This window comes from Pleurodeles waltl, chromosome 5 (genome assembly GCF_031143425.1).
Source record: "Pleurodeles waltl isolate 20211129_DDA chromosome 5, aPleWal1.hap1.20221129, whole genome shotgun sequence".
In the NCBI taxonomy this organism is placed as follows: domain Eukaryota; kingdom Metazoa; phylum Chordata; class Amphibia; order Caudata; family Salamandridae; genus Pleurodeles; species Pleurodeles waltl.
In genome coordinates this window covers 470,709,254-470,732,590 of record NC_090444.1, presented here as the reverse complement: position 1 = coordinate 470,732,590, position 23,337 = coordinate 470,709,254, and the positions used below count along the sequence as shown (strand labels likewise).

Here is a 23,337-nt window from a genome sequence, read left to right as displayed (position 1 = left end):
TCCCTCCTGCCTGGAATTCCCCAGTACTAACTGGTTCAGTTAGCACTTTGGTAACTGGTGTTGTATTCTCTTTCGTAACCGCTGATAGGCAAAACCACTAAGTGCGGGTTGGACTTTCCTGATAAGGCGTGGCTGGGTGAAATGGAATATCTGCTAATTGAGTAAGTGAAAAAGAAGCAAACACATTTATGCTCGATAACTTTTGACAAACTATATTTCCTTCTGCTTTTCTCATATTGTTTAGGTGTGCATCCAACCTCTCCCCGTATTTCCAAACCTGTATCTAGACATTCAATGTTAAAATGTATGGTACACAATTTTTCAAAGAATGTAATATGTGTGTAATACCACATCACTTGAATTTGCTTTCTGATTAATACAACCCCTTAATGTCGTTTGCAGTGGAGCAATGTGCTGAAAGCATTTTCTACTTTTTGAATTATAAAAATATTATTAATGTAGATAATGGAAAGCCCTGATGCTTCTGCCACTAACCCAATAAAAATGGGCCCAATTCACAGAAAGTTTGTGATAGTTCCTATGGTAGAGGTAGAGGGTTAGCTAACTGGAATGATGGGATTACTGACAAACTTGAAACGTTGAGAACACTCAAACATTCCTCATGCACTGTCCACCCAAAATGTTTGGGTAAAATTGTTATATGTAAAGGTTGGCACAAGGATGCATGGAGGGTTAGAAACATCTTCAAACAATATTATATTTTTAAGGCAATGCCATGAAAAAATATTTTTCCTGCCTACAAACCCACACTTACATTGCCGTAAGGTCCAAGCACTTTGGACATTTCCTGCTAGACTATGGGGGTTATTCTAACTTTGGAGGAGGTGTTAATCCGTCCCAAAAGTGACGGAAAAGTGATGGATTTACCACCAGCCGTATTACGAGTCCATTATATCCTATGGAACTCGTAATACGGCTGGTGGTATATCCGTCACTTTACCGTCACTTTTGGGACGGATTAACACTCCTCCAAAGTTAGAATAACCCCCTATATGCCCCAAGAAAACCTCGGGAACTGTAAATCAAGATGTGGGATTTACAGACAGCGGCAACACCATTTTCAACTCTGTCCTCCAAAATATGACAAAAAACCCACATGCCACGACTGATCCACTAGACGTCAATTATGACTAGTCCTTTGGCGTTTCTAAAAGGGCACATTTACTTTAAGATCACAAGCAAGTTCCTGGTTCATAAACGATTTAGTCAAAGGCAGCAGAGCATTGCTTTTAAGGATTTACAAGGAGGTTCTCTAAGGGTTTGGCAGTACTGGCTTTTTGCTGTAGAGGCCCAAGTCAGTAACAAGAGAAGTGATAACTACTTCATCCACTCTCACGTTGTAGTTGAGTACCGCCACAAACTGGGATATATTCTACGAGATCTATTGCAGCAAGGCTTAACCACAGGCATACCAGACACCCCAATTTCAGAATGAGCTGTCCAACTCCAATTCTAGGCTTGCTTATAGTGGTGACAAAAGTGCAAAACCGTAGAAATCTAACAACATCCCTCTAGTATATTAACCATACTGGCGGTCCGACTATGGCAAGAAGAGATTTATGCCCAAAGATGCAAAAAAGGTAAAAGGTAAAACTGGAAACTGTGAAAAGACACGGGCAGTTTGAAAGGCTCTATTTTCCTTCAACCCATTGTAAAAAACCATTGGACCTTATGTATCACTACATTTTCTCGCAAGGCCTGCAATTCAAAAACAATCATAGGCTATAGGAACGCAAACTGCAATGCATCAATGGCACTTTTTAAATGAAAAAAAGACTTTCTGACTTGCAATTCACCCTTTGCAACTCACAAGTTACAAATGGGAGGGAGCAAGAAAGAGGTGAGCCCCTCCTAAATGCAAGTGTCAGTGAAATGTATCAATGTTTTGTGGGTGCAAACCATTGACCAGATATAGACATTTGAACTGGGGTGGTACAGAAGTTTCTGTGGGACAGTTTCATCTTTAAATTGTCAGGCTGCTGTGCAGGGAGCACAGTACTTGACCTTTTGAAAAAATGATTCCCGTTGTGAATGCAGATGCAAGAACAGATGTCTGCTTTCCCTTGCAGGTCACCATCCCTGCATTCAATCATGGCGCCCCCGCCATGCACAGTTTTGTCTTCAATAATTTGTCTTCTAATGTTTCATTGATATTTTAATTAATGTTATAACAGTTGTCATGCGTGCTGTAATATATGGGGGTAATTAGTAGTGTATGGCGAGGGCGCGAGTTATAGCTACCCTAGGGCGCAAGTTATTAATACCTGAAATAACTAACTACAACTGCTGATTTCTAAGGTTTTGTGCGACTAAATTCAGGACCTAACTATAACATCTCCGTAAACTTTGTTTTTTTAAGTGAATTTCTAAGGTTTTTTAAATTATATTTCCTAACTATAATGTCCCTGTAACCTTTGTTTTTTTCAGTGAATTTCATGGGCTTTTTTAATATAAAGTAATTTGAATTACTATGGTTAATCCAACCAACGCCTCAGGGCCTGGCCTGCGGCCTGTCCCTGCAGACAAGCTCCTATAATCACCCAGCCCTGAGTTGTGTACAGCCTTTTGCCGTGTGCAGCGGGAGTTGGCAGCAGGGCCTGACCTGCGGATAGTCCCTGCGGCAAACCCCCTATAACCAGCCAACCTTGTGTCATGCACAGCTATTTGAAAAGTAATTAAAACAGGAGTGTGACTGCTGACATACCTAGACTGGAACCCTCAACCTTCTGGATGAGAGCATGAGACCTTAACCTCTAGGCCACAGGTAAGACGTTGCGATTTTGATGGCGTAAAGACACACATGTTTCATCACTAGGCATGTTTAACAGTCAAAAAACTAGTAAATGAACAGACACACTGCATGAGATACCAGGGCTTGAACCTTCAGCCTACTGAGTGACAGTCCAAATGGCTTACCAGTAGACCACAAGAGACTCCCTGGTGCTGTGCATCAAAAGGTAACTTTAATATTTGTAACCAAACATCTTGCTTGTGTGCCGCTTTGAATTTAATCATGGAGAGACTATTGTTACTGCAATGGTCTCTCCATGGAATAACTTCAAAGTGGCATACAAGTAAGATGCTTGCTGCCAACTGAGGACCACGGGGGTAGCCTGAAAGCTCCCGCGGTCCGAGCCGGCTCTCCAAATCCTGCGGGAGCCAGCATCGCTCCCACAAGCAGGGAGCGGTTTTAAATAACAGCTCCCTGCTAGCCCAAGCAATGCTGTATTTGCCCAGAGAAGGCGGTGGTCCCTGTGGCCCGCATCGGACCCCCTTCATTCTTTTATATTAGCCCCAGGGAGGTGGTGCATATAATGTAATATTTTCTCCGGGGTGGTGGTGTTCCCCGGGGCTGAAGGAGGGAAAACCCACTGAGTCCCCCCCCCCCCCCCCCCCCTCCGGGATTCATTATTTTTTTTTGCCCTGGGAAATGGCAATCCCTGGGGCTGTGGGGGAAGAGGATCCCTTAATTTACAGGAATAGTTCGGGAGAGGTGGTGGTCCCCGGGGCCTGCAACGGACCCCCTTCATTCTTTCATTTTAGCCCCAGGGATGTGGTGGTCCCTAAAGCTGCAGTGGGGTTGTGCGCCCCCCACCACCTGCAATATTCGTCCCGGGAAGGTGGCAGTCATATGGGCCTTCCCCATATCAAACTATTGTGTTGCTCCAGGGACATGGTGACCCCCCAGGGGACGGGTAGGCCGCGTGACTCCCACTGCATAGTTGTCAGTGACCGCCCTGGGGAGGTGGCAGTTCCTGGGTCACGGGGGTGCGGAATTTCCTGACATTTAAAGAAATACATATTTGTAGTCTTGGTGGGGTCCGTGAGGGATCCTTAGACCAAGGCTAGGGGCTCAGGTGACCCTACCTAGGCATCTTTCCTTTTTTCCACCTTTTTTGTGGGACTTGACTGACATCGCCCTGGGGCTTACAACTAATATGCAGGGGGTGCTCCCCCCGCCGCCTTGTGAACCACCACTTCCAGCGGGCCTTACACAAATATTATGCGGGGGACACCCTGCGCCGGGGACTTCCACCTTTCCGGGTCTATTAAAAAAAAAAGAAAAAAAAAAAGAATGAAGGGGGTCAATTTTGGACCTCCAAGCCCTGGGGCCCACCACCTCCCCATAGTTATGCGTGTTGGAGGGGGGCCCCCTAGTGGAGCCACAGATGGCCCTGGGGACCTCCACCCCCAAAGGCGCTCCTTCTAAGTCACGGGAAGCCGACCCCGGGACATAGCTGTTTACTATATCTTATCTGCAGCTTTGACAGCTGCAGCCAAGTCACAACAAACACTCTGCTCACAGCAAGGGGGAGCTGTCCAACAGCTCTCCCTCGCTGCGAGAAGAGGTTTCCTCTGTCTGCCTGCGAAGATGCAGGCAGGAGGACAGAGGAAACATTTCACTCACAGAGAGAGAGCAGCACACTCTCTGTGACAGCAATGCTGGGCCCACAGGAGGTGGGCAGCCCGCTGGGACCGTGGGGCATTCAGGCTCTTCTCACGGTCCCCAACATGGTGGGCACCCAGGTCACATGGCCTGGCCCCGGGGGATGGGATCCCCTGGGGCTGAGGTCGGCCCTGGGAAAAGGGACTACGCGTCCCCTTCCCCCCCCCAAAAAAAAATGCCAGAGCCCGGGGACCCCGGGCTGAGATCAGCCTGGGGAGGGGGACCACTCTTGCCCTAAGGTAACAATAACTCGCACCCTCGACATGCACTGCTAATTACCCCACACATTACTTCACTCATGACATCTTTGATAACATCATTGATAATATCAATGTAATATTTGCAATATAACTTTTGACAAAAAACTGTGCATCACAGAGATAACTCTAACTGGTGAATTTCTATGGTTTGGTATGTTTAAAATGCGAGTCTAACTATAACGTTCCTGTAACCTTTGTTTCTTTGAGTAATAAATATATATATATATATATATATATATATATACATACATACACACACACACACACACACATATATATATATATATGTATGTATACAGTTAAAGAGAAATTATGGTTAGGATCAGTTACACCACAAGGTAGGTTTAAAAAGACCAGGATATTCGCATTAAGCCACAATTAACATATTAACATAGTCATGATCAAATTAAAAATGGTAGAATTCGAACCAAAAGTCCACTGAAATTTAACTCTTAGCTCCACACTCCATAGCTCACAAACCAGCTATGCAAACCATAACTCAAATGCAGTCCTCATGATCTCACACTATGCGTAATTGATGTAATTTCAAATAACATAAATGCTCTTACTGGTCAGATTACATTAACGGGATCAACCATTAGTTTACATTATTTACATGCTGTGGGTTAAGGGGTTGATACTTATTAGTATAAATATTGTGAGGTACTAAGCATTGAATTTCGTGGCCATTATCAAGGAGTAATGAATGAAAGAATGACTCGACCATGGAGCACACACAATTAACACTTCAACAGGCAAAATTTCCACTTTCGTGTTTGCTAGTTCTGACTCCAAGCCTCCTCTGGAGCAATTATTTATTAACAGATGTTCTTAAAAGCTGCACTCCGTTCTATCCAATAGCATATCATCACATAGATGGAAAATGGTCCTATTAAATCTACGATAAACGTTTTTTTAGAAGAACAATTGCACACCAACCACAGGGCAGCGAGTACTCAACTCATGGTTTTTCTGGTAATGAAGTAAACCCAAGGTTAGCACTACAAAATACTGTAAGATAAATTTCAATTCATGAGGGTAATAAGCTGGTAAATTTCAACATATAAGAACTTGTCCATAATGGTATGATTTCCCAATAGCATTTTTTTTTGTATTTCATGAACTACCATAGGTTTGCGACAAATCCATTGACAGTACAGATCACACTGGACATGAACAGCAATTCAGTATTCTTTGGAGAATAAAGGCACAAGTGCGAAGGATAATATGTAACTGGCACCTTCAGGAAATGTATATCAGCAACAAATCGTCAGTCACAACACATTTAATGGACATCATCTAGGAATTTGTGCTAGTGAATATGAAAACCCCAGATATCTTGGTGGTCAGGGGTCAGCTGTGGCTTTAATTTACAGAGACTATGAGAAGGTTTGGAGGGAGCAAGGGATTCATCAGATAGGCTATGTCGTTATAATCCAAGGTCCCAGGACCAAATTAAAAAAAGCATGTGAACATGTCCAGTCTTAGATATGTACAATTGTCTGAGTCGGTGCACTCACAGCTTGACAACTATCCCTGGTTGCAGTAATAGGTTTTGGAGGGATTTCATTTTCCTCGCAGCAAGACCATCTTGAGGTTAGCTAGCACTCTCTGGAGTGCTATTATATACGCTTTTGTTTAGATGAATGCAAAGTGTGTAAAAAAAGGAAAGTATAATCAGGTTATCTGCTGCATGCTGATTTGGGAACTTGCATATGTGGACAACAAAGTTTGAAACAGTAATAAGTATTATGTGGTTGGTAGGGTAAGAAATGCACTTAGTATTTTATTTGTGATCATGTGACTAGTAGAAATATTACGACATTCGGGAATGATACATATGATGCCACCACACAGGCATAACCAGACTGTAACCTACTAAAAACTGCAGGCAAAACAACGTATTACAACTAGGCACCAAAGCCCTTAAATTAATAAATCCCTTTTGTAATAAACGTGCAAGAACAAAAGATAGACCTCGTCTTGGCTGCAGTATCAGCTGCCTATTGCAGACTTACACAGTTTTTAATATTTAAAATCTACTCACAGTGGTCTTAGGATCAGCCCCTTGCCCAAGACTGAGGGGCTGATTACAAGTTCAGTAGACAGAAAAACCTGACTGCCAAACTCCAGATGAGGAGACTGCCACGGTGGCGGGGAGCTCTCCACCAGCGCCATTACCAGTTTTCCACTGGGCTGACCATCAGAAACCTAGGGTTCTACCAGTCAGCCCAGTGGAAAACGTGTGGTGGCATTGGACTCGGCTCCAACCACGACCACCGTCTTCCCGTCAGGATCAAAAATCGGGGACAGCGGTCTTTTGGCGGTCCGACAGCCAGCGTCGTAATGTGGCAGCCAGACCGCCACAGCCACGGCAGTCCAACCGCCACTGTGAGTCTGGTGGTCTTCGGACCACCAGCTAGTAATAGCGCCCTGAGTGTCTTTGTCATCTATCTTAGGCCTCTGCGCTTGATTCAGTGGCTTTCCTCTCTATTCTTGTATTTGTCTCTCCTAGGAGCATTTCAATCTCAAACTGTTAGAAATGAGTGAGATGTATTCTTTTACTACTTACTTGAGGGGACTCTTTCTCCTTCAACACTCAATGTAAGCCCATGTCTTCGTTTGGTCTCTTCCTTGTCCCCTTGCTCCTTCTCACATCCCAGTCCTGTTTTCAGTTTATTTTAATTATTTATTTGTGCTGGCCCTGCCTGCAAATGCTATTGGCAGCTCAATTGCTATTTTTGCACTGCTGACATTGGCCATGTTGGAATAGTAAATTAAAAATGTCAAAATGGCCCCCAGTGCATCACAAAGCAAGGGTACACATTGGTAGCCATCTAGATGTCTTAATGTATACCCATGCACCATGACATACACCACGAATGCAGCATCAGTGGCCATCTTGGAATGGTTTCATTCTCATGCATGTGTCACAGTGCATGGTTGGAGGCCATCTGACAATGGCTTTTAATACAAAATCCCTTTCTGGTGTTTTAAGACATACATGTGTTTTGACACACTAGCAGTCATTTTGACATTAGCTAATTCAAATAAGCATTAGCAAAGCTCATATCTCAGCTTTTTTCAGCTGACTTACTGTCTTTGTCAATGCTTGTTGTGATGTAGAGATGGCAGAATAAAATGTCTTTCAAAAGATTGTAGAACTTTTATTCCTTGATTAACCTTAACGACAAAACGTATTTACCCTGAAAAATGTTGCCACCAATTAGAATTTACGGTACAAGTGCGGTATTTTAAATAATATACATATCACTCTTCAAATAGTCTGCATTAAGGCATGTGTGAAGACTTAATGGTGGATTAAATTTATTCGGTCAACAGTAAGATTCACAATACTCGGCCTGTACAACAATTAGGTAAACAGAAGAACGACAACACAAACACACACATAAAAACAAAAATTATGTATCAAAACAATTTTCAAAATAACCAAGGTTAAAATGATGAATTTTACATCTCAAAGATGTAGCAAAATCTCGGAAGTGAAGTTACAGTACGCAAGCCCAGGACACAGCTGTATAACTCTAAATCTTTGATTGATTTCACTGAATTAAATAGTACCAATTTTAAAGGCTGCGTAAGTCGGGCATCCTGCGAGGCTAGGTTGTCAACCTTACAAGTACGATTAACGGCATTCACCCATTAAGGTATTAAGAGCAATGACAGTTTCCTACATCTGACCAGTACAGCCCAATCGGTAAAGCCACATGAAAGCAGTATCTCAAGCAGTGCATCTACTCACCACCACTCTCACCCAGTCGATGATATTTCAATGTATATGTATAAATATGTAGGTACTTACCATTTGTCTTTAGGGGCACCAGTTTCCTAACTTCACGACACCAATTCAGCCTCTTATGGCATTCCAGCGTGGTCTGGATGCCCCTATCAATCAGTGCTTTCTGAAGCATCTCCCGAAACTGCACACAAAATTGGCAACTTCGGAATAATTCCAAGGAATATTTGTGCATCGTTTTGAAATGATGAATGATGCCATTGGTTGGTCTGACAATGTCTTCGGGAGTCCTTTCCCTTATCTTCACCGCTTTCAACATATTGCTCATGTACAAAGCATGTGGCAGCACCTGCGGGCCCGACATCTTGCTTGAGAGGGAGAAAAGAGAAGGAAGAGGTGAGTGTTAGTCACATTTTAATGTACAGCACACAACTTCTTACATAAAGCCCCACTCTAGAAATCCCCTATCAGAAACGGTGACTGTAGTTTCCTGCACTTCCTCATGCACTCCATGTCGAAAGCATATTTGGTCATACCGCAAACACCCATGAAGTGACATCACTTCGAAGTGGTGGCACATCCAAAGACTTTAGGAGTGGGAATACCCGGATTTTCATGCAGTGACTAGGAGCGACGCAGGAAGGTCATTTCCCCAAAGTTGGCCCAAAGCACACCAGACAAAGCCTCCTAGGACACATGCCAAAGAAAATGCAATCCGCCATGCGTATCAAACTACTAGTGATAGGTAAACAGCACTAAAATGGTTGTAGAACACTTGTGGAGGAAGTGCGTTTGTGTCCTGCGATGTGAGTCAGAGACCCGGAGAGACTAAAAGCCTCTCTCATATTCATCAGATTCTGCTGGGGTTGTGAAAAAAAATTTGGGGACTCATCTCAGAGTTAAAGATATGTCACTACATTACATTCTCACAATCTCACAGATGTTTGCTTGTGACTTTCCTCTATATACAATACTAATTTTAGAGTAGGAGATTAAACAAGGTCCTTGGAGTAGCTATATTGAGCCTCCTAACTCGCAGACAATTTAAGACATGTTTGTTGTACAAGGTTTCGTCCAATTAAAAGTTCACGTTGGCACGTTTTGCTGCTCCACCACCATGCAACCACCTACACTGAAGTGAGTTTTCTTATCATGATCAACTGAGCCTTATCAAGTGCTAAATTCTTAAGAAAGCTATAAGCTCAAGTCACAAAAATCAGAGCTAAGGGTTTTTCAGAAGATGGCGAAGGATTAACAAACCCTCCTGTTTCCTACTTCTAAGTGATCTCATTCCAGACCTTGACTGCATGAAATAAGAATAACCTACCTTCTGACCATGTTTTTGTGATAAAGGTGTCCTCTAGCCCTAGAGCAGAGTTTTCAAGCTGGAGCATAAAAATCGAAATTTCCATCTATGATGATTTGGCAGTATGGGTAACAGTACAGGTCATCAGAAGTCCCGATTGGCCTTCACGGACAGCCAGTTTGACCTCAGTATGACAGCAATGCGGATTCTACACAGTGTATTGGTAACTGCTCTGGTAATGGTATTCTGTAACAACTGAAAGTTACTTAGCTGTTTTTCTGTTGCGACTATCATAAGGACATTATGGGGGAGTTGGCTGTTATTACTCAAGGCTACATCATAATATATGAAAATATGCGTATATCCCCCTACAGGAAAGAGCAGTTTCCACTATGGGGAGTTTTGTACTTTGGTGTACTCTAAGCAAAGGAGTGGGAGGACGCAGAAAGGTCAAAAGTCAGGTAAATCCTCTGCATCGCTTACAACAAACACCCACTCTAGAAAGAGAGTACTATCCATTTAGGCTATTCTGGGTTGGAGGTAATTTGCCAGATTCACTCGAAATATTTATTGAGGTGGCATGTCCCATGTCAGCAGAAATACTGCTATGCATCAGAATTCACAACTTGTATTTTATGATATCCTTTAAAAAACAACACAAGACTATGGCAACAGATGGTAAGGAAGAAATCACACAATGTTGAGAAATGACAGACAAAAAGTCCTAGAACCCAAATATTGACTATTTGAAAAGGATATCATTCAGCTCACAGCAGCTTTTGCATCGGGTGAGAAGGGGGGCAAGAGGAAATGTGTCAACTAATGTGCCACAGGTGTGCAGAAGTGTCCCTGGTAACTTCGCAAAGCTGTTGAATCTCACACACCAACAAAATAGTCAGAGGTGAATTCCTGGCACTTAGTTACAATAAATTGGCTTTGCTATCAAATGTTTCAGTGCAATAATGTGCTCCCTTCTCTTAGTTAAAACACTAATGGAGTTATTTAGAACTTGATGTTACTACTTGGAGTAAAAACACTCAAGCACTAATAATGGGTGCATTCAGCACCAGGTGTATTAACAGTACCAAATTACAGTTTGGTGGTAAAAAGTGGGACTAAAGTGCACAGATTTATTTGCGACCTTTAATAGTTTATTTTTTCCATTATCAATGAGTGGTACACAAACTGGTGGTAAGCCTGGTGTGCTTTGCACTCAACTCCTAATCTGTATTAGTACGTAGAGGGGCGTAAATAACCTTTGCATCAGAAGGAATGTTCGAGTGTTAATATGAAAAGTGCAGGAACAGTCTACCATTTTTCCTTGGCAGTGCCAACATTGCTAGGCTGATCGAAGGAACCGTCCACTACAAAAGAGCCGAGAGGGCATATAAATATTTAAGACCCAGCTTTTATAACTTAAAGAAAGTGTATGTGATTGGAGATTTTTGCATTGTTTTGGTTAATTACGGTTGACCCCAATAGGGGAGAGGTAATTCGGAAACCATCTATTTGATGTTTTTATGCCATAGTTAATTAACTGCCATTGTTGAAAGATGCAATGTTCATCAAGCACAGCAATATTTAAAAAACAAAGAGCATGTCAGTCAAGCAGAAATCAAAAACTGTGTGCAACTTTCTTCAGTACTGGTCGGGGTATAAGAACATACCTTCATGTGATAAAACACCCAATCAAAAAAAAAAGTTACATATTGCAGTCCTTTAACACACCAAAATCTGCAGGTTCTGGTAAATATCGGGCATTTTTCACCCAATAGGTTTTGGTAGGGTTAACCTGCCAATAGCTATCTAAAAACCCATAAATGAGATATGTGCAGTAACAGAAGTTGCCATACGAACCCCAATTAATCGAGCTGCTTGTAATGAGAGCCTATATGGACAAGAAAGAGACAGCTGTTGTACACATCCCAACTGTTCCAACCTGAAATCGTCAAGCTATCCTTAAAGTATCATCGGGCATACATTTTTACTGTACATTTCAAGCCAGTGATGTAAGGCAAAACGATGGGATTCACATTCAAAATCTAGCTAAAAGCCACCAAGATTACTGCTACTCACCGCAGTAGCGCCCAATCACAAGCATGATTCTGCATATCCCCTCCCACAAAAAAATGCATTTCTAGACACTGGGGTACTTGAGCTCTGTGTCCTGCAGTCAGTAGGTAGAGTTCTGCTTTAATGACAACGAGGTTCGAGTTTGCTTTAAGTGTCTGGGACTCCGAGTTCTCGTAAGAGAAGGCAATGAGCCATCGCCTTGCCCCATCTTCAGTGCCTGAGATATTCAGGTTTATACAGTGGAGTAGCGGCAATGACTTAGCCATCATTGGTGCAGCAGGTGCAGTGCCACCCCAGTTATGGTTATCTTTTACTACCCAGCGAGGCGCTAGCGTGCCCATGTTTCTTGTTTGCATTAGTGTCTATGAGACCATAGCAGCACTACTGGTTTTGGTTGCTGCAGTGTCTGGGACCTTCAGGTTTCGTAATGGTTGGGTCTGGACTGCTGTCGTTGTCTCAGACTTCGGGTTTTAATGACAGTGGTAGTATCGGTCTCTTGTCAGTGCCTGGAGGCCTGGAAATTGAATGCTGAGCTGGAGCGCTCTCAAGAGTCCACCCAGAGCCCCAGCATTACAGGTGCTGTAGGGTTATGCGTTACATACCTCAGTAGCCCAGGCACCCCAATGATCAAAAGTTTGCCAAATGGCATGCAAGTGCAAAACCTACAGTTTGTAAAAGTAAGATATCCTTACAGAATGCATGAGGGCTTGAATTCACTGGCTAATGGGTATGCAAACTGCATAAACAACCTATGTACCACAGCAGCTAATACGAATCACAGGACCGTTTGCTTGGCCAATAAATAACACAGGTTTGGGTAAAAGACTACTGGCTTGAATAGATTGGTGAATGCCAGCTGGTTAATTGGGCACTTAGTACTTTTGACTCTAGATTTACAATCACTGGGAACAACGACTGCGCCCAGCACTTACAAACGTATTATCCTATCAGAAGACCCGCACTCAGCGGGCATGTGAAAAGCTGCATCGGCCTCTCACTGGAAATGACTCAGAGCAAGCCCTACACTTGCAAAGAGCAATGAGGATTTTACTCCACTCACAAAATTATTTACATGCCTTGATTGACAGTGTACTGATCTATGAGATCTATTGTTACTTTTTTCTTTACTATATACATAATGTGAGCTCTGACTCCGCTCAGACTATCACTCTCTCACCTCATGCAATTGGCAGTTTGGTAAATCATTTAACCTTTTATGGAGTGCTTGCATTGTAGTGCATGAGTGGCTATTTTACATCTCAACAGTACACTCTATCATCACACACTGAATTTGTTAACTCATGAATGCACTGTAACTAGAAAACACTTTTTGTATTTTTCACTGTACCAGGGTTATGTATTACTCGAAAGTCAAATGCATGCCAGACCTATTGCCTTTGCTTGTTTTTATTCTGTTTTTCTTGCTAGATCCACTGATTTACTCTACCAGCCACACTGTAGCAGCCAGCCTTAGATAATACTGGAGGGTGAGTTACTCCATCGCAACAGTGATGGATATCCTGTCCTGCTAAATCTAAGCCCCATAGGATATAATGAGATTTTCAATAGATGGGAGATCCGTCAACATTGTGACTGAGTAACTCGCCTGCCAATATCTACATCAGGTCCTTAGGGCCTTATGTAGAGTTTGGCAGAGGGGTTATTCCGTCACAAACTTGACAGATAATCCTTTTCGCCGTATTACGATTTCCACTGGCAATGAAGAAATAGTAATACGGTGCATGGGATATACATCACGTTAGTGGCAGAGTAATTCCCTCCGCCGAAACTCTAAATCAGGCCATAAGAAATGGTTGCATTACCCGAAATAGAGGAAAAAAGAAGCAAGTAACATGTAACTTGATGAAAGCTAGAGAAAATGAATCTTCTGAATCTATCATAATTTTAATATCTTGTTTTTATATAGTACTTTACATTAAAAATGCTTCAATTTCCCAAGGTATCACTTTTACCCAAAATTAGAGACGTTTATTGTACTGGAAACTAAAAATGCGAGAGTCGAAGCTGCTAGGATCCTAACCCAAGGCAACGGTGTCTTTCAATTTACACTGATTTCTGCAGCATGTGATTTGACCCACTTGGCTGTTTTACACGCAAATGAGCTCTGCTAATGAGGAGTGTGCAAAGCTATTTTCTGTTTGTTCACCAGCAGTTTTAATAGGTTCCGGATATTCACACTCTGTGGAAGATGCAGAGTTTCCCAGATTATATTCACAAAATTGTTTCACATTGCAAGATAATTTGGCCTCTAATCGAAGCATGCCCTGGCTGGGAAATCTATGCAGAATTGTTCTCTACGTTATTACTATTTGCACATCTGCCACTTGTTACTTATTTGCAAATCAATCTGGAATGTTACAGTTAATGTTTTCCTTAGAGGTAAAAAGGGCTCTATAGTGTTGACCTATATGGAAAACCAGCAATTCAGTGATGCCCCCTGTCAAAAATGTGAACAACTGGTTTAAACGTATGCAAATATATCTATAAAGTGGGTATATCTTCCTACATGAGTTTTAAATTACAGTCACAGATTACTATTCTGGGGATATTAAGACTTGCTCCACGTTGGTAAAGAGGACAGCAAGCATAAAGATGTACACAAGGTTCAAGGACCAGCTAACATGTACACGTCTACTCTCCTCGCAGGCCAATATGTAATATAATGTCACAGGAAAACAGTGGTTAACTTCAACATTAACAACCTTAATAAATTGTGCAACCTTAGAATATGATATGTAAATACTTCCAACAAAAGGGTGGATCCACAAAAGCCATCAACAGTAGAACGGATATCAAACTTTATGGTAATAACTTTTCAAGTAGATCTGTCTGTGGGAGGGAGGTTTGCAAAGTTAAATTGACCAGAAAAGTGTTTTACTGTGCTGATGAAAACCAAGAGTTTGCAGTCGCCAGGGATTAGAGTCTCGGAGCACATATTATTTTAACTATTGTGGAGAACATTAGTATTAGAATACTTTATTTAGGAATCTGGCCCTTCCCTTTCAGTGCATGTATACTAAAACAAAACCCAATTTGGAGAAACTAACCCATTGAGCCGAAAACATTTTTCTAAAATCTGCTAAAGAAAATCAGTTTTCTTTCAAATCTGACAATCCTCTAACCCTTAATCTCATTCCCAGTTTACAAACCACACCAACAGCACTACACCCTCTAGCATTGTAACTAAAATATAAAGGGCTGCAAACAGGGCCGGGGGTGTAGGGTGTAATGGGACCAATCCTTATTTTACAGACATATCCCCCCAAACAGAAATGACAGCCAGTTGGTGCAGATCCAGAGTACCAAAATGTAACTGAACACAGTACATGCATACATAGCGCATGGCGAGTAACGATTCAACCTACAGCTCACATAATTTAGATTTACACATCTTTTTAAACCCCAATCCTTCTGCATCCTTAACTAGCAGAAATATCTAAGTGTGCTAACTCCATAAGGAGAACTTGCAAGTTTCGCAGGTCCATGCAATAACTTCTCATTCAGGCCAGGGTTTTGCTTTGCATTCTGGTACTTGTAGGCTTGATTTTATAATGAGCAAAACAGGACTACAAATCCCAGAATGCAAACAAAACGGAAGAGGCACATTCCCCAAGGAATTTTGAAATACTTAATGTGGTACTCCTTATCGAACTCTTATATGCCTTTGTGATTTGGCACGACAAAACATCTAAAATAGAACATATTTAATATAGATAGGAAAGACTGTGACTCCCTTGGCGCTTTTACTAGTAGGGAGTTGGACATGTCCAGGTTGACTCACAAAGGTATGTAAAAGTAGGTAAAACACTATGCTTCTGGTACTTTTTGCCATATTCATAAAAGCTTTTGTGAATCAGATTCTTAGCCTTGAAGTGGTACTCACTGATCTAAGAAAGACGTGAGTGTATTGGAAGATAATTCTTCATCTTTGGTAGTTCTTCCGAGTCACTGTAAACAATTTACAGGCCTACTTTGAAAACAAAGTTTAGTTCAGAAGCCAGCACTATAGAGCACGCCCATTTCACAGGAAATTAGCAGCTACATAACACCTGTCCTGGAACCCCCTGCAACGCCCACCCCCCAAAAAAGGATTTGTAAAGATAATATCCCTCAGTTTTGAGATATATTGACTTTGCAATGCCTTTTAGCGATGCTGTACATCATCTGAGAAAACGCAAAATGCTGGCATCACTGAGGAGTGGTCCATACACGCCAACCCTGCCAATTCAGGCGGGAGACTACCAATTTCAAGGCTATTCTCCCACCTCTCGATTCCTCCATGCAGCAACCCGAATCGGAGTTTTTGTAAAACTGTCAAAAATGAAATTATGATTTATGCCTGTCACGCACTCTCCAATCTCCCCCTCCAAGTATGACCTCTGACATTAAATGTCAACGCTTTATTTCTGTTATGTTTGCGATGTTATTAAACTGCCAAAAATAAAATGGTGATTGTCGCCATACACATCAGTAAACCCTATTCAGGCAGGTTAGCTATGATTCAATACGTCAGAGGCAGTGCTTGAAATGGAAAAAACAAAGTGCAGGTACTCTGTGCTAGAGTACTTGCTTGTTTCTGAGAAGTGCCGGTACTCTCCAGTTAAAAGTATTACATTTTTCTTGAAAGCGCCGGTACTCTCCCTCTCAAAATAGAAAAGTGCCGGTACTCAGTACCGGACAGTACCGTCCCATTTAAAGCACCGAGGTGAAACATACATTATCCCGAATATATTTTTGTAATCTCCCACTTGTCTGCTCTAAACTCGGACCCGTAAAAGGATGGCCGCAGACCAAGCGCTTAACACAGGATGCTATCGAAGCCCAAACAAGCACGGCACCTATTTTACTGACCCTCATGAACGTTATGGGACGGATTTAAAGTGCGTGACTTGCAGTTTACAGACACATCGCCACAATAAACCCCAGTGCGTTGTTTTTTTAAATTTTAAGACGCCCCACAAACACCCTGACCCACCCATATAATAAGATTATGAGGACGATAGGGTTGGAGAACATCTAGGATCAACCCACCCATGAAATGATTGGGTACAGCATGCAACGAAGAGAAAAACGCATACAAAATGGCCAACCCGATGTCAGACTGCTTTACCTTCCTCTGGTATTTGGATTCTTCTTTGCAAATGGCGGGCGGTGTGGCTCAGGGTGAAGCCGTTGCTCTCTGAGCAGCGCGTGGGCATCCAACCCATACAACCTCCATTCACCCTCGTTTGCACAAGCGGAAGGCTGCAGCGGGCATCCCCCGGACCTGGCGCTGGTCTCTGCAGCTTCCTGACTCGCTGCGCCGTTTTCCCCTTTCGCCCCCTGGCGCGTGACCTTGTTCAATACTGTACGGACTTTCTGTCTGTTTTCTTTTCTCTACCGTGTTTGCTAAAGAAACGGGGATTTCCACTGACCGGGAATTTCCGAGCTGTCAAAACGCAGGAAGGGGAGGAGCCGTGGTAGATGTAGCCAAGCCTACTGGGTGTTGCCCGAGGGAAGGCCCCGCCGCTTACACTCTTCAGATGCAGCCAAGTGACTGGCGCTGGGGGAAGGGAGCGCAGGCCTCAGGTCCAGCCAGCTGGGGCCCGGGCTGGATCGAATAAGTAGCTACTGGGGTTGATAGTGCGACCATACATTGAATGTAACTTGAAGTCGAGAACATCTGGATACACTTGTTTGCTGGCTCTTCTTTCTTTTTTATTTTAAGCTTGGTATAGACAGTCAAAACCAGCCAAGAATATACAGTGAATTCTATTTATAGCCCCAGAAAACTACAAAGGCCCAGAAATTCGACAGACGAACCCTGCAGTTTGACTGCGTCTTTTGTTAAAATGCACATTTTTGTATTCAATATATTAGAAATGGGTATGGAGTATGCGGTGTTACGGCCAAAACTGCTATCTTCGGAAGTGGGGAATCCCGTTCGCGTCTAGGCGTCGGCTCAACATCCTGTGATTCTGGGCAAATCACTTAATCTCCTGGTTCCTGACTGTGAAATATAACTGTGTGTAATGCAACTGGTGCTTTTTTAAAGCGCTCAAATATCCTTGCGTCGAGCGAGGGCCATATAAAACTACAAAAATAAAAACAGATAAAATGAAGGGAGGATAGTACAGAGGCCAACATGCATAGGGAGACCAGACGTCCCAGATTTCCCCAGACAGTCCCCGTTTTAAGAGAATTGCCCCAACGTCCTGACATCTCGGTTTTTAGGACAAATGTGAACTCATCCTGGTAAGATCAATTGGAAGGAATGCTCAGCATCCCTAAAAATGGAAAATAGTTTATGTAATTTATCTTTTTGTTTCAGGCTGCCTTGCGCCCAGCTGAGGGGAGACAGGGGGACAGGGCAGGAGTTTTCAAGGTTGAGGTGCTGCCATAGTTGATGTGCAGGAGCAGCTTGCGATGTTTAGTATGGGTGGGGGAGGGGGATAAATTAAAAAAAAAAAAAATACCTGCATCATCGCCACCGCAGCCACCACCGTGCTGCTCCTCTGCTGCAAGCTGCAGGCACAGGCTCCCACCCTGCCCTGCGGCCAATCCTGACGCTGCATAGAACAGCGTTAAGATTGGCTGGGAGTCCCCAGCCATGGTGCTCCCATGCAGACTAGGAGTCTGTGCCTGCTCTCTCCAGCCTGGCGACACAGTGCCGAGCTGGAGTGAGCACAGTGCACATGGCTTTGCTGGCCCGAGACGGCCGGCTAAACATACATGCGCAATGAGGGGCAGTGCTGTATTCATCACAGCCTGTGGCCTCGGCCCTTTTACTATAAAAGAATAATAAACAGTTTTTTTTATTGTTTTGTAGTAAAAGGTTTGCAGCTGCTGCTGCTGGTGGGGTGTGACTTGCCTCTGCCCTACGGGAGGAGCAGCACCCGATGTTATGTAAATGTAGACCAAGTCACAGATCTGGGTTTAATCCATCATCGGCCACCCTAGTTTGGACCCAGCCATATACAAATCAGTTTTGACTCTGTTCCCTATGGAACAATCTAGCCCGAATTGCCAGGCCAGGCCAGGTCCTTCCTGGACCGGAAACAAGCATCCTGGGACAGATTTCGGGGTATCACCACCTCATCAGCCAAGTTAGCTTGAATCTAGTGGCACAGTGAGCACGGGACCCACGTCTGGGCATATCCTTCACTCTTAGCTTGACAAAAGCAAAAAGAACATATAATGGACAGAATGCTGAACAATGCAAAATTCACCCCTAGTCACAGATCTGGGTTTAATCCCTCGCTTTTTCCTCACCATAGCACCCCAGTTTGGATCCAGCCAATATACAAATCAGTTTTGACTCTACTCCCCATGGCAAAAGTCTAGCCTGAACTTCTAGGTCAGGTCCTCCCAGTACCTGAAACAAGCATCCTAGGAGTGGTTTTGGGGTATCAGCCCTGATCAGCCAAGCTAGCTCAAATCCAGTGGTACAATGAGCACAGGACCCACGTCTGGGCATACCCTTCCCACTTAAGGTGACAAAAGCAAAAACAGCAGATGGTGGATGGAATGCTGAACAATGCAAATATTCACCCCAGTCACAGATCTGGGTTTAATCCATCATTATTTTACTCTCCACACCACCCCAGTGTGGACCCAGCCATACGCAAATCAATCTTGATCCTGCTCTTCATGGGAACAGTCTATCCTGAACTGCCCGGCCAGGTCCATCCTCGACCGGGAGCAAGCACCCTGGGTCTGGTTTCGTGCTTATCGCCCCTCATCAGCCAGGTTAGCTTGAATCCAGTGGCACAATGAGCATGGGACCTGTTTCTGGGCATACCTTTCCCACATAGGGTGACAAAAATCAAAAGAACAGATGATGGACTGAATGCCGACCAACGTAAACATTCACCCCCAGTCACAGATCTGAGTTTAAACCATCATTCTATTGTTCACCACGCCACCCCAATTTGGACCCAGCCATATTAAAATCATTATTGACACTGCTTCCCATGGGAACAGTCTAGCCCAAACTGCCAGACCAAGTACTCCCTGAACCAGAAACAAGCATTCTGGGTCCAGTTTTGGGATATCACCACTCATCAGCCAAACTAGCTTAAATCCAGTGGCAAAGTGAGCACGGAACCCACACCTGGGCATACCCTACCCACTTAAGATGAGAAAAGCAAAAAGAACAGATGTTGGACGGAATGCTGAGCAATGTAATCATTCATCCTCAGTCACAGATCTGGGTTTATTCCATAATTTATCTGCTCACCACGCCACCCCAGTTTGGACCCAGTGGTATGCAAATCAGTGTTGACCCTATTCCCCATGGGAGCAGACTAGCCCAAACTGCCAGGCCCCAGGTCCTACCTAGATTGGAATAAAGCATCTTAGAACCAGTTTCGGGGTATCACCCCTCCTTTGCCAGGCTAGTGTCCTTCCAGTGGCAAAGTGAGCATAAGCCCAAGTCTGGGCTTATCCTTCTCATTCAGGGAGACAAAAGCAAAAAGAACAAATGATGGATGGAATGCCAACAATGCAAACATTGACCCCCAGTCACAGTCAGAGGTACACTAATCTACAGACCACCAGGACCACGCCCGCCTTCTGCGACACCATCGCCGACACCATCAGCTCGCATTCCCTCACCTCCACAGACTACATCCTCCTCAGTGATTTCAACTTTCACTTGGAGAACCTACAAGACCACAACTCTACCTCCCTCATAGACAACCTCACCAACCTCGGACTCAAACAACTGGTCACCGCACCCACCCACTCAGCAGGACACACGCTCAACGCAATTTTCACCTCAAGCCAACACATAACCTACACCCACACCACCGAACTCCTCTGGACTGACCACCACTGCGTCCACTTCTCCTTCGCCAAACCCCCCACACACCACCATCAACACACCACCCCCTACCGCATGTGGTACAAGATCCCCACAGAACGCCTGAACTCCCAACTGGCTCACAACCCCCCCCACACCAACGACCCCAACACAGGAGCACACAACCTCTCGAAATGGATCACTACCTGCGCAGACACACTAGCCCCCCTCAGAAAACACATTGCCACCCGCAACATCAAGAACGCCCCATGGTTCACCCCCGAACTCCAAGACTCCAAGCACAAATGCCGCCAAGCGGAGAAAATATGGCGACAAGAACCCTCTACAACCAACTTCTCCACCCTCAAAGCCACCATTCGCACCCATCACCAACTCATACGCACAGCCAAAAGAGACCACTACAAGACACGCCTTGACAACAACTCTGAAAACAGCAAAGAACTCTTCACCATCATTAATGAACTAGCCAAACCCAAAGCCAGCAACATAGACCCCTCACTCAAACAGCCCCTATGTGACGCCCTCTCCAACCACTTCCACCACAAAATCCTGGACATCCACAACAGCTTCATACCACACACACCCACCACACACACCCCTCACTCACCCAACTCAACCCCCACTCATGATCCCCCCACTACACTCACCACCTGGGCCCCCACCACACACTAAGAAACCGAAAAAAACATGAACTCCATCCACTCCGGATCCCCCTCCGACCCCTGTCCACATCGCATCTACGACAAAGCAAGCCCAACCATCGCCCCCATACTCCGTGACATAATCAACTCCTCCTTCGACTCTGCCACCTACCCAGACCCCTGGAAGCACGCGGAAATCACCGCTCTCCTAAAAAAAACAAAGCCGACCCAGAGATCCTCTCCAACTATCACCCCATCTCCCTCCTCCCTTTCCCCGCCAAGGTCGCCGAGAAACTAGTCAACACCCGCCTATCTCACTACCTCGAAGAAAACAACACTCTTGACCCCTCACAATCCAGGTTCCGCAAGAACCACAGCACAGAAACCACCCTCATCGCATGCACTGACAACATTAGGACCAAAGTCGACAAAGGCGAGACTGTCGCACTCATCCTCCTAGACCTTTCCGCAGCCTTTGACACTGTCTGCCACCACACACTCCACACACGTTTCCACAACATTGGAATTTGCCACAAAGCCTTAGACTGGCTCACCTCCTTCCTCACTGACCGGACCCAGAGAGTCCGCCTCCCACCTTTCCACTCCACCACTACCAAGATCATCTGCAGAGTCCCCCAAGGGTTCTCCCTCAGCCCCACACTCTTCAACATTTACATGATCTCCCTAGCCAACATCCTCCGATCACACGGAATCCCTATCCTCTCCTACGCAGATGACACCCAACTCATCCTTTCCCTCACCCGCAACCCCACCACCGCCAAAACCAACCTACATGCAGCTCTCCTCGACACCGCCAACTGGATGACAACTAACCACTTCAAGCTTAACTCCAACAAAACCGAGATCATCATCTTCGGCCCCAACAAAACCATATGGGACGACACCTGGTGGCCCACCGCCCTAGGCCCTGCACCCACCCCCACAAACCACGCACACAACCTCAGCATCATCCTGGACCCCTCTCTCTCCATGACACAGCAAATCAACGCTCTAACCTCCTCCTGCTTGCACACACTCCGCACTCTAAAAAAATCCTTCAAATGGATTCCCCCAGAGACCAGGAAGACAGTCACCCATGCACTCATCAGCAGCAGACTAGACTACGGTAACGCCCTCTACGCCGGCACCACACTCAAACTCAAACGCAAACTCCAGAGAATCCAGAACACAGCCGCACGCCTCGTCCTTGGCCTCCCCCGCCACGAACGAATCTCACCACACCTCAAAACCCTTCACTGGCTCCCCATAAACAAGAGAATCACATTCAAGATCCTCATCCACGCACACAAATCCCTCCACAACACTGGCCCGACCTACCTCAACGAAAGAGTGAACTTCCACACTCCCACCCGCAACCTCCGATCAGCCAACCTCGCCGTAGCCACAGTCCCCCGCATCCAACGCACCACCACAGGAGGCAGGTCCTTCTCCTACCTCACCCCCAAAACCTGGAACTCCCTTCCCACCAACCTCCGCAAACCCAAAGACCTCCTAGTCTTCAGAAAGAACCTCAAAACATGGTTGTTTGAACAGTGACCCTCCTGCCCCCCCTTGGTCCCCTCCCCGAAGCGCCTTGAGACCCTCACGGGTGAGTAGCGCGCTTTATAAATTTTTTTGATTGATTGATTGATCTGCGTTTAATCCATCGTTTTTTTCCTCACCACTCCAGTATGGACCCAGCCATATAAAAATCAGTTTTGACTCTACTCCCCAAGGCAACAGTCTAACCCGAACTACCAGGCCAGGTCCGGTCCCCCTAGTACTGGAAACAAGCATCATGCGACTGGTTTCAGGGTAACACCCCTCATTAGCCAGGCTAGCTTGAATCCAGTGGTAGAGTGAGCACAGGATCCAAACTAGGCATAGTCTTCCTACTTAGGTCAACAAAAGCAAAAAGAACAGATGATGGAGGGGATGCTGAGCAATGCAAACATGCACCCCAGTCACAGATTTGGGTTTAATCCATATTTTTCTGCTCACCATGCCA

General features: G+C 44.6%; 1 protein-coding gene across 2 annotated transcripts in view; it reads right to left on the bottom strand.

The window, feature by feature from the left end:
* Positions 1 to 17,356, bottom strand: part of TNFAIP3 (TNF alpha induced protein 3) — a 69,144-nt gene extending 51,788 nt beyond the window's left edge. Inside the window, exons 1-2 of one of the 2 annotated variants that reach the window (XM_069234281.1) lie at positions 16,996 to 17,356; positions 8,552 to 8,853 (exon numbers count right to left, since the gene is read on the bottom strand). In XM_069234281.1, the coding sequence (XP_069090382.1) occupies positions 8,552 to 8,849 (298 nt within the window). In that variant the 5' untranslated portion in view covers positions 8,850 to 8,853; positions 16,996 to 17,356. The remainder of the gene's footprint in view (positions 1 to 8,551; positions 8,854 to 16,995) is intronic. The other variant, XM_069234282.1, reaches the window with a different exon arrangement.
* Positions 17,357 to 23,337: the final 5,981 nt, after the last annotated feature.